This window comes from Typopeltis vanoorti, chromosome 17 (genome assembly GCF_054136105.1).
Source record: "Typopeltis vanoorti isolate ZY-2024b chromosome 17, IOZ_Tvanoo_1.0, whole genome shotgun sequence".
Lineage (NCBI taxonomy): Eukaryota > Metazoa > Arthropoda > Arachnida > Uropygi > Thelyphonidae > Typopeltis > Typopeltis vanoorti.
In genome coordinates, this window is record NC_143565.1 from 45150370 (window position 1) to 45167476 (window position 17107).

Sequence of the window (17107 nt, forward strand, 5' to 3'; positions counted from 1 at the left end):
TTGAGTGTTTTTTTACCACTGTGCTATCACTGCTTGTTTCATTTAGCAGTTTTTCAAAGTAATTACTCCATACTTCAAGGATATCTTTTTCTCCCATTTTCATGTCACTTTTATCATCTCTAACTCCTACGGTACTCTTTCCTCCATTTCTAAGCTTCTTCAACAACTTCAACAACTTTGCCACCGTCCTCCTATGACTTTTGTTTAGCTAGTTTTACACAGTGTTTCACTTTCTTACATTTGTCTCTGTATTCTCTAAGAGCACAAGCTGACTTATTTGCCAGGAAATTTTGATATGCTTTCTTCTTTTCCTTCACTGCCTCTTTAACTTCCTATGTCCACCAGGGAGTTCTGATTTTTCTATCCTTGCAGATAACCTCACCACATGCCTCTCTGGCTGAATCAATCAAGGTTTTCTTCAAGGCTTGCCAATGAATCTCTGAAGTTTGGTTTCTGTTCTCAAACTCTTTCATTTTTTCTTCAATAATCTTTGTGTTAAAATTTTAGTCTAGAGTTCACATCTGAGAGCTGCTCAACTTTTATTTGCTTAAAACTTTCTTACATGTTATTCTTTTCAATATGAAATTCAATTTTATGCTGCTCAAGACTAAATAGTGATCACTTCCAATTTCAAATCCTCTGTACACTCTGGTGTCCTGCACCCGGGAGAAAACATCACTATCAACAATAACATAGTCAATGAGACTTTCTTATTTCTTGCCTCTTCTGTCCATGTGAATTTGTGCACATTTTTATGTTGGAACATGGTGTTAGTAATAACTAGTCCATGTCCTGAGCAGAAATCCAACAAATATTTGCCATTATTATTAGCTTTGCTGTTTTCTCCAAATTTTCTTATTTTTGTATGTCTCACAATCATTTCCTACTCTGCTATTTAGATCCCCAACAAGGACCAACTTTTCCTTCTTCATTGTGTCAGTTGCTTTTTCTAAAGCCTCAAAAAATTCCCCCACTTCTACCTTAGTAGAACCTTCTCTGGGACCATAGGCACAAATAAGTCTCATTGTCCAGTTCCCCATTCTCATATTTGCCCACATCACTCTACCTGAAACTGCCTGCCATTCAAGAAGATTAGCCTCGTATTCTGTGTTGAATACTATGGCTACTCCTTCTTTTCTTTGATTGTCATTGCCTGAATATAACATTTTGTATTTATTGCTCAGGAAGATCTCACCAGTTTTTGTCTTTTTTGTTTCAGTTACTCCTATTATGTCGATCTGGTACTTATCTAATTCCACAGCTAGCTCCGTTTCTTTGCCAATCAGGCTTGTTATGTTGATAATACTGATCTTTAACAATGTGATGTTGAGTTGGGGTGTTTTTTCAGATTTGTTCCAGTAGCTGACTTTTCGCTGTTCACCCTGGTTCCCTGGTGAAAGCAACATATAAGGGTCTAGTAACTAATAGCATAAGGGTCATAAAATAAGAAGAGTTGCTGATAAGGCCTTATAGGAAAGATTAAAGGGAGTGGATCTTCTTCAAAGCAGAGGAAGAAGACGAAAGATCCAGCTAGGGGACCATGGGAGTGCCACTTCCCTTATAATTAAGATGATTGTCCCTTATGGCCCTGTTGGTCCAAGAGTTCTTATTCAGTATATTCAAGACCACCCCACCATGTTTCATGGCCATATATATATATATTTTTTTTTTTGTAGGTAAAAATTATTTTTGCCACATGAAATTTTGATTAACCATCCTAAATCTTAAAAATAATAGTGACATACAAAAATTCCAAGAATTTGGATGGCACACATTCAGTCCACTTAGTTCAAGTTTTCCAGCAAACCTGACTTTAGGACTTAAAGAAATTATTTCAGCTTTTATTGGCCATCATTCATACTGTTTTGTTTTAATTTATATGTATACTTATATGAGTAACTTTATGTGAACATGTTGCTCTCTAGTTTAATTTATTTTTGTAACCAAATAGATAAGAATAATAATAGACTAGTGTTGATGTAGTAAGATTTTATTTTTTCATCAGAGCTTGGTTTAATAGTTGACAAGCTTAATGTACCTTTAGCATACCATGTCGATTGTAGTGCAGCTTTTTTTTTATATATATATGTGTATACTCCAGGTGAGGGCCTTAATGTGAAAGTCAAAATGCCAAATTTTTATTTTGGTTTATATTAAATTGAAGTTTTTACTCTAACAATGCAGCTGTTTCCATAATTTTTATGATGACTTCTGATCACCGTGTAACCAAGAAGGATAGAATTATTTAACGTTATTCATAACCAGTGAAAGTAAACAAACTGTAATTTGTTATTATAATGAAATGTTAAATCTGTAAAGAAAAGGATAGGCTGGCAGAAGAGTCACATTCACATATTCACATACTATCAAAATAAAGCTTCTGATATAGTTAGTAGGATAGAATGTGAAGTGTACAGTATTTTCAGGGAAGAGAGAGAGAAAGAAATGAGAAGTAGTAGTATTACTTATGATAGTTGATGAACTGCAACCAAAGAGAGTAAAGTTCAACTGCAGACCAGTCTAATATATTGCAGAGGCCATCAGGTGTGAGATAGTAGCCGGCAGAATGAAATATACAGTTGGTTGCTTCTACAGACCAGGGGATGTAAAGGATGATGAGAGTATGCATGTGCAAATAAACTCAATGAGTGGAGGGTAGATAATTATTATGGAGGACTTCAATTATGGGAAAGGACACATGAGCATCGCCTATGTGTCCTTTCCTGCCCCAGTAATGGGAGGAAGGAAACAGAATTTATGCAGTTACTAAAGAATAATAATCTGAGGTGGCATGTAATGGAATGTGCTAGGAGTTTGAGAATGCTAGACCTAGTAACTGAATCAAAGAATTCATCTGTGACCAACATGACCATACTGTCACCAATCATTGAGAGTGATCGCATGGTCTTAACCTGGGAGGTGGAAAAATATGTGAAATTTTCAGTTATGAGGGGATATATGTGGAATTACAGGAATGGTAAGTAAGACAAACTTAGGAGAGTGGAGCAATGCCATGGCATGAGAAACTGCAAGAGTTGGATGTTGATAGTGCATGGAAGGAGATGGCAAAGGCATGTTTGAGGGAAGTAATAGCAGAGTGAATATTTAGAGTCAAGATTAATTAAGTGGAAATCAAATGGATGAATAGAATCATTAAGCAGAAGCTACAAAAAAAGAAAATTTTGTCGAGGGAATTCAAAGAGAAAGGTGACAAGCAGGTGCATGTATAAAGCACAGGCAAGAAGGGTGATGTATGGTAATGCAAAATCTGAGTATGAGGGGAATTAGCAGTCGAGCCCAAAGAGTTCTTTTATGTTGAAAGTAAAAGGAAAAGGGGCTTTTCCTTTTAAGGAAAAGGAAATAACTGCATAAATCCCAGGGCAGAGCTGACTACTACCGGGTGCGTCCCCAGGTGGCGGATCGGGGAACAGCCTTCAGATATGGAGGTTAGCTGCGATATAAGCAGAGCAATCTGGCGAATAAGCAGCCGTGGACCAACAGCGACTGAGCTATCAGGGCGTGGGGGAGCAGAAGTGGCAACTCTGTTTCACTTAAAACCTCACAAAGCCCAATGACAACTCGGTGACATGGCGAGTAGTGCCGCCATTAAATAAGTACCTGCTGGGGTCACCGCCCCTGACATTGGGAAGCAGCATTGTCAGTACTGACACAAGGTTGAAGCCAAATGATGACGGAAAAGCTTGTGATCAGAGATTTGCAGATGGCAATATGATTATATTGTGTACGTCTGTAATACTGCGGAGCAGAAAGCAAACGGAGAAACTGCTGCTCTACCTTATCTCCAGAACAACCACCATGGCGAGCAAACCCTTACAATTGGCCCCAAGTTCCAGGCGTCCCTTAAATGGGACAGGGGTGCGAAGAATCTCCGGGCTCAAAATGGTGTCCACTTTTAAAATTGCAACTTGGAATGTCAGAACTCTGTATGAAGCTGGCAAATTAAGAAATGCCACAAGAGAAATGAAGAGGCTGGGCATCCAGATTTTGGGAATTTGCGAGACAAGATGGCCAGGATCTGGAAAGTGTCAACAAGATAATATGACAATGTATTAACTCTGGGAATGATGAGAACAAACATCGACATGGTGTAGCTGTAATAGTAGATGAAGAAATCAATAAATCAGTAATAAATTGGATTCCATTTTCTGAAAGGATAATGCTGTTACAACTTAAGGGAAACTCCGTTAACATAAATATCATCCAAGCTTATGCACCCACAGCTGACAAAAGTGAAGAAGATGCTGAAGAGTTTTATGAACACCTAAAAGAGATTAAAAACCTAACAAAGAAACATGATATAAACATAGTGATGGGTGACTTCAATGCAAAAGTGGGAAGAGGGGGTGATGGAAAAATTGTTGGCGAACATGGCTTAGACACCAGAAATGACAGAGGAGATCGCCTAGTCCAATTCTGTCAGGAAGAAGATCTAACAATAGCAAATACCTGGTTTAAACTTCCACCAAGAAGACTGTACACTTGGAAATCGCCTCAAGATAACCAACATAATATTGTGAGAAATCAAATTGATTATATACTGATAAATAAAAGATTCCACAGTAGTATAAAGAGTGCAAAGACTTATCCTGGAGCAGATATCTCATCAGACCACAATCCCATAGTTGCAGAAGTATGTCTTAGATTAAAATCAGCTAAAAAATCACAAAAGAAGAAAAAGAAAATTGATGTAGAAAAACTGAAAGACCCGAACATAAATAAAAGTGCCAAGACACAGCTTAACCTGCGATTACAACAGATTAACATAGAAGAAAATAAAAGTGTGGAATCTCTTTGGAATAGCTTAAAGAATGCCATCGTAACAACAAGTATTGAAGAAGTAGGTTATGTGAATAATATAAAACAACAGGAATGGATGACAGATGAGATTCTTTCTCTTATTGATACAAGAAGAATGTACAAAAACAAAGACCTAGCCAGGTATACAGAAACACATAACATCATCAAGAAAAAAATAAAAGAAGCCAAGGAAAATTGGATGAAAAATTTATGTACTGAAATTGAACTGCTTCAGAAACAACATGATAATTTCAATCTGTATAAGAAAATCAACGAAATTTCCGGAAAACTGAGGAAAAAGCAAAGTGTCTCTAAGAGACGAAAATGGAAAAATAGTTCTAGAAGAAGAGAATAAAGCACAGATTTGGATAAAATATGTAACAGAACTTTTCAATGATACTAGACAGAAGCCTATAAATATAAAAGATAACATCAAGGACCAGCAATCATGAAATGCGAAATAGAGAATGCTATACAAACAAGTAAAACAGGAAAAGCCAGTGGACCAGATGGTGTGCAAACAGAATTTTTAAAATTAATCGAACCAGATAACATCAAACTTCTTGAAAAACTATTTAATAAAATATATGAAAGTGATGAATTTCCATCAGATTGGCTCAAATCTACATTTATCACTATCCCAAAGAAACCCAAAGTGAATTCCTGTGGTGACTTCCGACTTATTAGTCTAATGAGCCAAACATTAAAAATATTTTTGAAAGTAATTCAGAATCGCATTTATAGAAAAAGTGAAGAAACTCTAAGTGAAACACAATTCGGCTTTCGGAATGGTTTTGATACTAGAGAGGCTCTTTTCTGTACTCAAATATTGATACAAAAATGCATAGAAAAACAGAAATCTGTCTTTATGTGTTTCATAGATTTTGAAAAAGCATTCGACAAAGTCAGACACACCAACTTAATAGAAATCCTTCAACAAATAAGGCTAGACGAACAAGACATAAGACTAATAACAAATCTGTATTGGAATCAGTCGGCTACCGTTCAATTAGACAACATTACCACCAGTGATATTAACATCAAAAGAGGAGTGAGACAAGGATGTGTGCTCTCACCACTATTGTTCAACATATATGCAGAGGTAATCTTTAAAAAAGCATTGGAAGAATGTCCAGAGGGAATCACAATAAATGGAAAGATTGTTAACAACCTACAATATGCAGATGACACCGTGCTAATTGCAGATAACATTATGGATCTCCAAAAACTCGTTGACAGAGTATACATAGAAAGCCAGAGAATGGGAATAAATATAAACATCAACAAGACAAAATACATGATCATCAGCAAACATCCAGCCTCATCAATGAAACTGACACTCAATGGGAAAAATATTGATCAAGTGTCAAGATATAAATATCTTGGTTGCTGGCTTAATGAACGGTGGGATCCAGAAATAGATATAAAGACAAGGATTGAAGTTGCACGGCAGTCCTTCATGAAAATGAGAACACTATTCTGCAATAAAGACGTAAACACGGAAGTCAGATGCCGAATGCTGAAATGTTACGTGTGGTCTATTCTGCTCTATGGAGTTGAAACATGGACATTGAAGGCGACAACCATCAAGAAAATCGAAGCCTTTGAGATGTGGCTATACAGAAGAATGCTAAAGATATCATGGACAGAAAAAATTACCAATGAAGATGTCTTAAAATCCATTGGCAAAGCTAAACATCTTGTACAAATAATCAAGAAACGAAAAACATCATATCTTGGACACATCATGAGAAACAGCAAATACCAACTTCTACAAACTATTTTGGTAGGAAGAATTGATGGCAAAGGAACTAGAGGAAGAAAAAGAATATCATGGTTTGACATCATCAAGACGTGGACAGGAAAGAGCAGTGCACAACTGCTCAGATTAGCACAAGAGTGCAGTTTGTTCGCCAAGATGGTCGCTGACCTTCGATAGAAGATAGCACAATAAGAAGAAGAAAAGGAAAAATGATCATGGGAGAATTATTTTAACTAATGTCTGATGTGAAGGAGGTAACTGAAGCAGACAAAAGAGTTAAATTATTAAGTGGACACCTTACAAGAATATATCATCCAGGTGGAGATATTGCAGTTGCAAGAGAAGCAAGAACTTATATGGAAATAAAGGTACATGAACTGGAGGTGCATAGGATATTACAGAAGCTTGATGTGAATACAGCTATGGGATTAGATATATCAGCTTGGGTTTTATGAGAAGGTGCTAGGGAATTTGCAGTGCCGACCACATTGTTTAAGTCTCGGCTCTGGGTAGGTCCTAAGGAGGCAGGGAAAGAGGGAAAATTATTTCATTGTATAAAGGAAGTTCCAAGACTGAGGTAGAAAATTACCAAATGTCATGGTCAAGTTATGAAGTTGGTTAAGAGCAAAATACAGGAATGGGATAATATATGGGGGACAACATTGTTTTGTGAAGGGGTAGGTCATGCCTAAGTAACGTACTCACCTTTTATAATATGACAGCTAACTGGATAAAGGTAATGGATTTATGGTGATACTGCTAGACTTTGCAAAGGCTTTTGACAAAATATTGCACTGAATTCTAATCAGTAAATTACAGTACATCGGGATGGATATAAAGTTAGCAAAGTGGATAAGAGGGCAGTTCAAGGCCTGTGACTAGTGGTGAGCCAATGCTTGGGCTACTACTGCTATTTAATTTTATATTAACAACATAGAAAATGATCTGAGAGGAACTATTCAGTCTATTGCCAATAATGCAAAATTGGTTAGAGCAATAGTCAATAAAGAGGTTAAAATTTTGCAGGATGATTTAAATCGACTGAAAGTATGAGCAAAGGAGAATGGGTATCAGTTTAGTATGGCAAAGTATAAGGTTATGTATTTTGGTGTAAAATTATTACCAGCTGTGTACTATATTGGCAGAACTGCACTCTAGAAAATTGATGAAGCTAGGGATTTGTGGAGTCAGGGTCATTGCCAGATTAAATCACACCCTGAGGCAAACAAATATCACCCCTGATGGATTATAAGACAAAAATATAAGAAAATCTATGACTGCTATTTTGTTTTTATTACATGAGAAACATTAATGCAAAACGATTACATAATAATATTAATTAAATGTTTGCTCTACGGAGATATCACACAATAAAACTGTTTATAAGCTCTTCTAAATTTAAATTATAAGCTATGTCTGCCTCTATTGATATAGCTGCTAGACCAAGCAATCTTTCTTGGGTCATTGCTGTTCACAAATCATTTTTAATCAGTTTAAGCTTGGAAAAATTTCTTTCTGCACTTGCTATTGCTAACAGGAATTGTTAGCATAGCAATGCCACCTACTGCAATATGGCTGAACGAGTGCCCTTATTAAGCCGCTAACCGTGTGGCAGGCTGCGTCTATGCTACACCCTGTCGACGGTACTGTGGGGAGTGTCAGTTGATAGGGAGTTGAAGTTTAGAGGGCAGACTGCAAAAGTGGCTAAAACAGCTCAGTTCAGATTACTTGGTTACTGAAGAACACGCTGATGAGCAGAGATAAGCAGGTTATTATACTTCTCTATAAGGTAAAACCCATTTTGACTACTGTGCACAGATCTGGTTATCTAGGTTTCTTGGAGATGAGAAGGGGGGGGGGGGGGGTCCAGAGGCAAGTGATCAAGATGGGGGCAGGTCTAAGGAATGAACTAGGGGTCATCCTTGAAAATAGAGCAAGGGTGTGATGACTAGATTTTTTTTTTTTGCTTGGAGAATGGTAAATGAGTGGAATAGGTTGTAGTCTGTTGTGGGTGCCATGACTGTGAATGAGTTCAAAGCAGAGTATGATAGATATTGCAAAATGGATAATTCTTGGCATAATGTTTAGGGCCTCTCACCATGAGTCAGTGAACCTTACAGAGTTGCCCATATAATAAAAACAACAATAATAAAAAAGCTACATGACAAAGAAATAACATGAAAATAAGATCAAAACATTAGTATAGTGTTGATATATATATACAGGGTGTTCGGGATAAATTTGACAGTTTCGTAAGGAAAAAGAAAATCTTCTTTGTATCTATTAAATTTAATGAATTGACAAAAAAACATTACAGGCAGAGTTAATTACAATACTATCAACAAGATTTACTCAAAATAACCACCATTAGCATCGATCACAGCTTCAATTCTGCTTCGGAACCTCGAACAAGCTGATGCTACAGTCTCCCTGGGAAGGGCCGCAAAAACTGTTTTAATTTTATCCATTAACTGGGCTTTTGTATTACTGGAAGTGCGATTGGTGTCTTTTTCAACTGCGCCCCATACAAAATAATCCATGGGGTTAAGGTCTGGGGAGTTTGGAGGCCAAACATTTGGACTGGTGAAGTCGTAGAAATTTTCAGACAACCATTTTTGACTTTTACCAGAGGTGTGGCAAGGGGCCGAATCCTGCTGCCATACATACGGCCTACCATTGGCTACCCTTGTTATCCAGGGCTTGACTACAGTTAGCAACTCCACGAACAAAGCCCGAATTCCAATGCCAGGGTTCTTCAACACCTGTTCCTGCAGATTTGCGAGGAATTCTGCTGTACGAACGCAATCAGATCGTCTGCTAGGGATCTTTCTTCTTGCTACATCCTCGTAGTCACCATTGCAAGTCTCTAGTTCATGCCTGATTGTTTTTACTGTATTCAGGGAGCATTGGGCAGCAGTCGTAATATCCTTATTTTGATGGCGGGCACGAATCATCATGATACAAGTTATTCTCTTCCATGATTCAGGTGGGTTCCAGCTATCCATCCTTTCTGACATCTTGTATATGAATGAAGAAGGGTCCAAACTTTTAAATGAAGAGAAGTGTGTGTTAATACATGTAACTTACGGAAAAATATAATTAATTATAAATATGTCAAATTTATCCCGAACACCCTGTATATATATATATATATATATATTGTGTGTTTGTGTACACTATTAAACTGAGTTATGATTAAATTGACAATGTATATAATAAAAAATCTTTATTTATTTTTTAAAATTAATTCTTGGTATTAAGTATAATTAATTATACTTTAAACATAAAATTCCTACTGAAGAAAATTTTAATTTCAATACTTACAAAATCCACTTAAGACTACGATGCAGTTCAGGGTCTACAACTTCAATATCATCAAGTGTAATGGGCTTGTTCAAAAGCATTTTATAAAATGGTAAAGTGAAGCCACCATCAATATAATGACCATGAAAAACTGCTAATCCTATTACTCGACCCACAAAATGGAAATATGATAAGTGTTCCTTAAAAAAAAAAACAACAACATAAAACTCAATCAATACAATTAAATAACTGATAAAGCTGTTCATGTTAGAGAATAGCTCTAGTATGAACTTTTCAAAAAAAAAAAAAAAATCGGAATCCCACATTGTTTTAAAACCGAATAAGAAACTCAAAGATTGGAATCAGAGAGTTTCATGCCGAACATAGTATAATAAACTATAAAAGTATCGGAGACTACTAGCGTGAGCTAATGCAAGTAGTCCAAGTACATAGTACAAACTCGGGTAACTCACAGCAAAGGTGGTCAAGTTCTGATTGCTATTCTTGGTCTTTTCCATAATGTAAAACACATTTCCTAGGAAATGTATGCTGTTATTACATTATGGTGGGAGGTCACTACCCAGACCAGCATCAGCCTTTATCGAGGCTTCACCAGTGAGTAGCTAGACCAAATTAATACCAAAGGGTATAGCGAAAAGAACTTATATACTCTGCTATACGAGTTGTCAAAAAGATGCACCCATTAAGTTACTTAAATATAAAGAGCCAATAGGCTTCATTTCGGCGATATAAACATTATTTAAATTAAGAGAATATTAAATCCACACATTGTTTTAAAACCGAATAAGAAACTCAAAAATTGGAATCAGAGAGTTTCATGCCGAATATAGTATAAAACTATCGGCGACTACTAGCGTGAGCTAATGCAAGTAGTCGAAGTTCGTAGTACAAACTCAGGCAACTCGCAGCAAAGGTGGTAAAGTTCTGATCGCTATTCTTGGTATTTTCCATAATGTAAAACACACTTCCTAGGAAATGTATGCTGTTATTACATTATGGTTGGAGGTCACTACCCAGACCGGTTTCAGCCTTTATTGAGGCTTCACGCTGAAATGAAGCCTATTGGCTCTTTATATTTAAGTAACTTAATGGGTGCACCTTTTTGACAACTCGTATAGCAGAGTATATAAGTTCTTTTCACTGTACCTTTTGGTATTATTTGGTCTAGCTACTCACTGATGAAGCCTCAATAAAGGCTGAAAACCGGTCTGGGTAGTGACCTACCACCATAATGTAATAACAGCATACATTTCCTAGGAAATGTGTTTTACATTATGGAAAAAACCAAGAATAGCGATCAGAACTTGACCACCTTTGCTGCGAGTTGCCCGAGTTTGTACTACGTACTTGGACTACTTGCATTAGTTCACGCTAGTAGCCGCAGATACTTTTATAGTTTATTATAATATATTCGGCATGAAACTCTCTGATTCCAATCTTTGAGTTTCTTATTTGGTTTTAAAACAATGTGGGATTTAATATCCCCTTAATTTAAATAATGTTTATATCGCCGAAATGAAGCCTACTGGCTCTTATTTAAGTAAAAAAATCGGAATATTATTTGATTTAAAAAAAAAACTAAAGAATATGCACATACAAGTGAAATTACTTAGGTTTAATTCATTTTTCTGCCAAACATACTTTTATGAGTGAATTACTATGTCTTCAATTATGCACACATTTTTTACTTTTCACAGAGCATTTTCAATTGCAGAATACATAACCGATATCCATACATGTATATTATGATAGCAAAAAAAGAAAAAAAAAAAGAATTTACTGTCCTAATGTACAACATAGAGAGAACACACAAAACAAGATAAATCGATTAAGTTATTGTTGACATTGGTGTTTCCAGACTGGTCAAAGATACAAGAGATGATATGAAACAGAAAGTGCGTACCTAGTCTTCAGGATAAAAATGAGTATCCCATTTTTAAAGTTCTTTGTGCTGGGAGAAGGAATATATACTCCTGAAACAAATCTTTTAGATGTGAACTACAGACTCAAATATAAAAATATCATTAGACCAAAGGTGAAGGAGTATGAAAACAAGAACTAATGTAGTAACATCTAAAGAAAATGTTCACTAACTAGACCAGGGAAACAAATTGTCTGCAGAGCCTGAAAAATAAGAGCTTCACACACAGGAAGTTAAAGAAACAGTCCATGAGGAAAAAAAAAGTTTCTGGTTAATGAGATATACTTTTGGAGAATGTGTGATGAAAATACAGAAAAAACTTTTACACATAACTTAGAAAAGCTAAGTTATGTGTAAAAGTAGCTGTTTAAACAGAAGTCATGATAAAATTTTGGAAATGACTAAGAAAGTTAAGAAATGGAGAGGGAAGAAGAGAGAGAGCCACAAAATGAATTAAGGGAATTACGAATGAGATAGAAAAAAAAAAAATGCAGTCAGGAGTACATATCAAATTCTTGAAGGTAGAAAAGCCATCGAAAATGCGTGTGTTATAATGCAGATGAAGACGATATTCAAACTGAAATACTAAAATCTGATGGTAATAAAGTTTTGCAGTGGCTAGCATAATACAGAAGGTGGATCACAAAGTTGAATCCCAGATGACTTGAGTACAGATCCATCATAATAAGTTATATATACGTATAAAGTGAAACCAGATGAGCAGAATTTTTTTATGGAGTGTTCCAGAAGAAATTTACGATTTTTTTTTTCATCCCATAAATTAATGGAAAATTAGCAGTCAAAGAGTGTTATTAAGATCATATTTAGACATACTGACAAGCAATGAAGAAATCATGGAAATACAATAAGGATAACTAAGCTTTTTTTATTTTTAATCTAAAAAAACTGTAAGATAAGATGCCAAAAGAAACTGTTCAAGACACTAAATCTGTATGGTATAAATGGGACCTTATACAAAGCAATTTATATCTTATTCCTAAGATGCAAATTGACAGAAATAAGGGATTACAGAAAGACAGTCTGATGTTAAGGTGGGATGGGCCACTTCATTACGTATATTAAACTATATTAAACCTGATATTCAAATAGGAGGTAGGAGATATAAGCTTGGTTCTTTATGCAGATGATATTCTTATAAGATGTCAAGAGTTTTTGTGAAAATTTTGGTTTGAAAATCTGTCAACTCCATAACGAGTCAACCTAGAAAAGGTCACGTTTTAGAAATTTAGGTACAATTTTCAGTGATGACAGCAAATGAGATATGAAAACAGACAAGAGAATAAAAGTAAACTGGGATGGTGGGAAGCCAGATGAATCAACTCTTATGAAATAAAAGAGAAATCAGCTAAAAGATAAAGAAAACAGCATACATGATAGTTTTTAAATTATGAGTTTATTTTAACTTGTGTTGATTAGAGATGCTACTAAAGAGATTTAATGGTTATTCAGAACACAGAAGGAAAACAAAAAATAATAATTTTGTAACAATAATTTGCCTAACAGTAACTGAAGCATTATCAGGAGAAAAGATTACTTGGAAAACAAAGTAATTTGAATAAGAACCCAGAACATCAAAGAGCATTCATTACAGAATAATCTGTCATTTTTGAATACTAGATTTCAAAATGTCTACAAATGTTCGCCTTGATGTAGCTTATATTCTAACAGCAGCTAAGCCTAGAAGTAATCTCACTACTTAAGAATACAAAGCACTATGAAATCACAAAAAATAAAATAGTCATAACCCAAGCTGATAAAGGAAATTCTACTATAATAATGGATACCCTGAATATAACAAACATGTTAACACTTTTAAGAGTTACTATACAACTGAGCCCTTCCCATCTATGACAAGAGGAACCTTTATTGGGTCTTTTCAGTCGAACAGTGAGTTAGCCAGTCTTACAAATGAGGTCTCATGATGAAATAGCCTTATTCATTAATTTAGCTTAATATTTATTGCAGGCATTAGTGCAACACATAAGACATTCACAACCAGAAATCAATCTCTTAGTTTTGATGTTACTTTTTTAAAATTTTTTATTTATTTTACAAATTGGGTTATTTGATTTGGCTTAATAAAACTCATTTCCAAACTGAATGAATAGCAATGGTTTCTCCTCTTTTAGATGGCTTTCAAATTTCTTCATGCAGTCTTTTGAAGAAAGAGCATTAAATCGTCCCCACCAAAATCCTTCCTCTAGTTGTGCTATGCCGATAAGTTTGCTATCTGGCCACATGGGTATTAGATATGGTCTTGGTGAATTTAAATAGCTAACACCACAGAATAAAATTTACTTTTGAAACTGATGTCATTTTTAGACACTAGTTACCAGAGTTATAGATGGTTATCTCTTATACTAACCCACAGAAAATTCACACATACTAACTTGTATTGAAATATTAATTCATACCACTATCCAGTGCAATCCTCTGACAAAGGGAAGCAGCTTTGTCAGTACTGACACAACGTTGAAGTCTCACGATGACGGTAAAGCTTGTGATTAGAAAATTGCAGATGGCAATACAGTTTATTGTGTACGTCTGTAATACTGCGGAGCAGAAAGCAAATAGACAAACTACTGCTCTATTCTCTCTCTCCAGACTAACACCACTATGGTGAGCAAATCTACACAAATGGCCCCGAGTTCCCGGCATCCTTTAAATGGGACAAGGGTGCAAAGAATCTCTGGGCTCAAAATGGTGTGTTCATTAAAACTAGGAACCTGGAATGTCAGAACCCTGTATGAAGCAGGTAAGCTAAGAAATGCTATCCAAGAAATGAAAACACTTAAAATTGGGATTTTAGGAATGAGTGAAGTTAGGTGGCCAGGATCAGGCAAAACTCAAGTTAATGACATCACAATGTATCATTCTGGAAGTAGTGAAAACAACCATCAAAACAGAGTTGGAATAATATTAAACAAAGATGTCAATAAGTCACTGTTGAGCTTCATCCCTACTTGGATAGGATGATGTAATTAAAACTGAAAGGTCAACCACTAGATGTTAATCTTATACAGGTCTATGCCCCTACTGCTGAAAAGTGTGATACCACGATCGAAGAATTTTATGATCAATTAAAAGAACTAATGAAAAACACAAAAAAGCATTATATTAACATCGTAATGGGCGATTTCAATGATAAAGTTGGGAAAGTTAGAAGTGGAGATGTAGTTGGCGAACATGGACTGGGAACACGAAATGAGAGGCGACCGTCTTATTCAATTCTGCCAGGAAGAGGAGCTAATAATCACAAACACATGGTTTAAGCTACCATCTCGAACAGGGCAGAGCCGTGCAGTTGTGCAGATTGTGTGCTGCACAATGGCGCTTGAAGATAGGTGTGCCATTTCACCACGGGAAATAATAAAAAAAAAAATTTTTTTTTCTTATTCTTGAATTATATCATTTGAAGTGAAACATTATCAATATTACCACAGATTTTATTTCACAAAGTAAGTCGCCTGAGCGAAAATTTTATAAATATTCTCGATTGTTTATTATATTTTTAGTGGAAATTGTTAGTTTAAGACAGACCGTGAATTCATTCTTATGCTGTGCTTTGCCTAGTACAGTCGACAGGATGTAGCATAGAGGCAGCCTGCCTCACGGCGCTGCTTAATAAGGGCGCTCATTCAGCCGTATTACGGCAACAAGATATTTTACAAAAATACAGCGTTTAGTTTACCAAATAAAAAAGACGCCATTTCCCATTGACAGTTAAATATGTGCTTATTACATTTTATTAATATGTAATGTTTTAGACTATAAAAAAATTATAGTCATACATACTAAAACATTTTAGAACCCACTTATTAGATACTCAAGGAAACAACCTATAAAGTATCATACGATGTGAATTTCATAAACTTTTATAGTCTATATATAAATATATATATATATTAAATTATATTATGCATGAATTCTCCTACTCAAATTGCGGGTCCGTATCGCCTCGAATTTCACATTTGAGCGATAATTCGCTCCCTGCAGTAAACAATATGCTATCCCCAACAGCCATTATACTGCAGAAACACGAAAACCAATTAGTTTTATCATGTCACTGGATAAGGTTCACAGACATCATTTGCAGACTGTGTAATATACATCTCAACAAATAGTGCAATTACAGACAACTGGGAATATAAACACTAACTAATGAATCACATCTCGTCTCCAACAGAAACTTCTATATGTACTCAAGGAAACCACATGTTGCAAGTGCAACATATGGTTTTGCTTGACACTACCCCCGTCATGGATGTGTTAAAACTAAGAAATATAGTGAATGCACTTCAGATATTATGGAAATCGGTTTAAGAGAATTAGCATTTCAATTCAATTGTCAGCTTGTTTTGATTGGGAAGCACGATCTTTTGTTAATACCGCACCAATCATATGCACTTCTTAATAGTGGCTTTTTCTCTATTATACTGGCCTACAACAGCGCACATCTTTCACTTCTTATTACTAACTTGTCAAGGATTGTTCATTGTGTATCTCAAGTCTTAAATTACTGGTAATTTTTGCTTGATATAATGGGAAAGAAGATGACTATTTGAGTAGATAACTTTGATTGCACACAAGGAAACCACTCTGGAGGACAAAAGAAGTGATGGAGAATAGAAGCTTCTTCTTGGTAAGTCATACCCATTTTCATTTTTTTTTCCCTGAAAACTTTAGTTTCCAAAAATCCCCACATATATCTCTCAGCACAATTTTTTTAGCTTAATTTTGGGAAAAAAGTGTGAGTTATAGTCGAATAAATATGGTAATTTTTTTAGCTTTCAATTTGTTAAGTATGGATCATTGGTTAAAGACCGGATTTATAAAATGCGCAAAAGAGAGCAATATAGCAGATATAGAAATAAGCAATTTCACTCCTATCATCGATGATAAATTATTTATATTAAGTAAAAATGTATAGTATCTTTATAAATTTTGTTCTATTAAAAATAAATCACATTTTTTTTTGTTTAAATGTAAAATTAATCTAAATTCAAATAAAACAAGACATTTACAATGAAATATATTTTTATTTATTATTATTATTTAGTTTATTCAGAATCGTGAAATTCGGTTTTCTGTTATTATTGCAAAATATTTGGCAGTCAAAATTCCCAACTTACTAACGAATACGGTTGTAACGACTGGCAACATTTGAGTCATATACTAAAAATACACGAGATAAGTTCCGCGCACATTAAAAACTGTACAAAATACAGCGAACTTAAAATGTCGTTGATAAGAAATGCATT

General features: G+C 35.2%; 1 protein-coding gene across 3 annotated transcripts in view; it reads right to left on the reverse strand.

Annotated features, from left to right (window-relative positions):
• Smurf (SMAD specific E3 ubiquitin protein ligase) overlaps positions 1–17107 on the reverse strand; it is a 452534-nt gene that overhangs the window by 115645 nt on the left and 319782 nt on the right. For all 3 annotated transcript variants that reach the window (XM_090407614.1, XM_090407612.1, XM_090407613.1), the window contains one exon: positions 9905–10083. In XM_090407614.1, coding sequence (XP_090263740.1) covers positions 9905–10083 — 179 coding nt within the window. The remainder of the gene's footprint in view (positions 1–9904; positions 10084–17107) is intronic.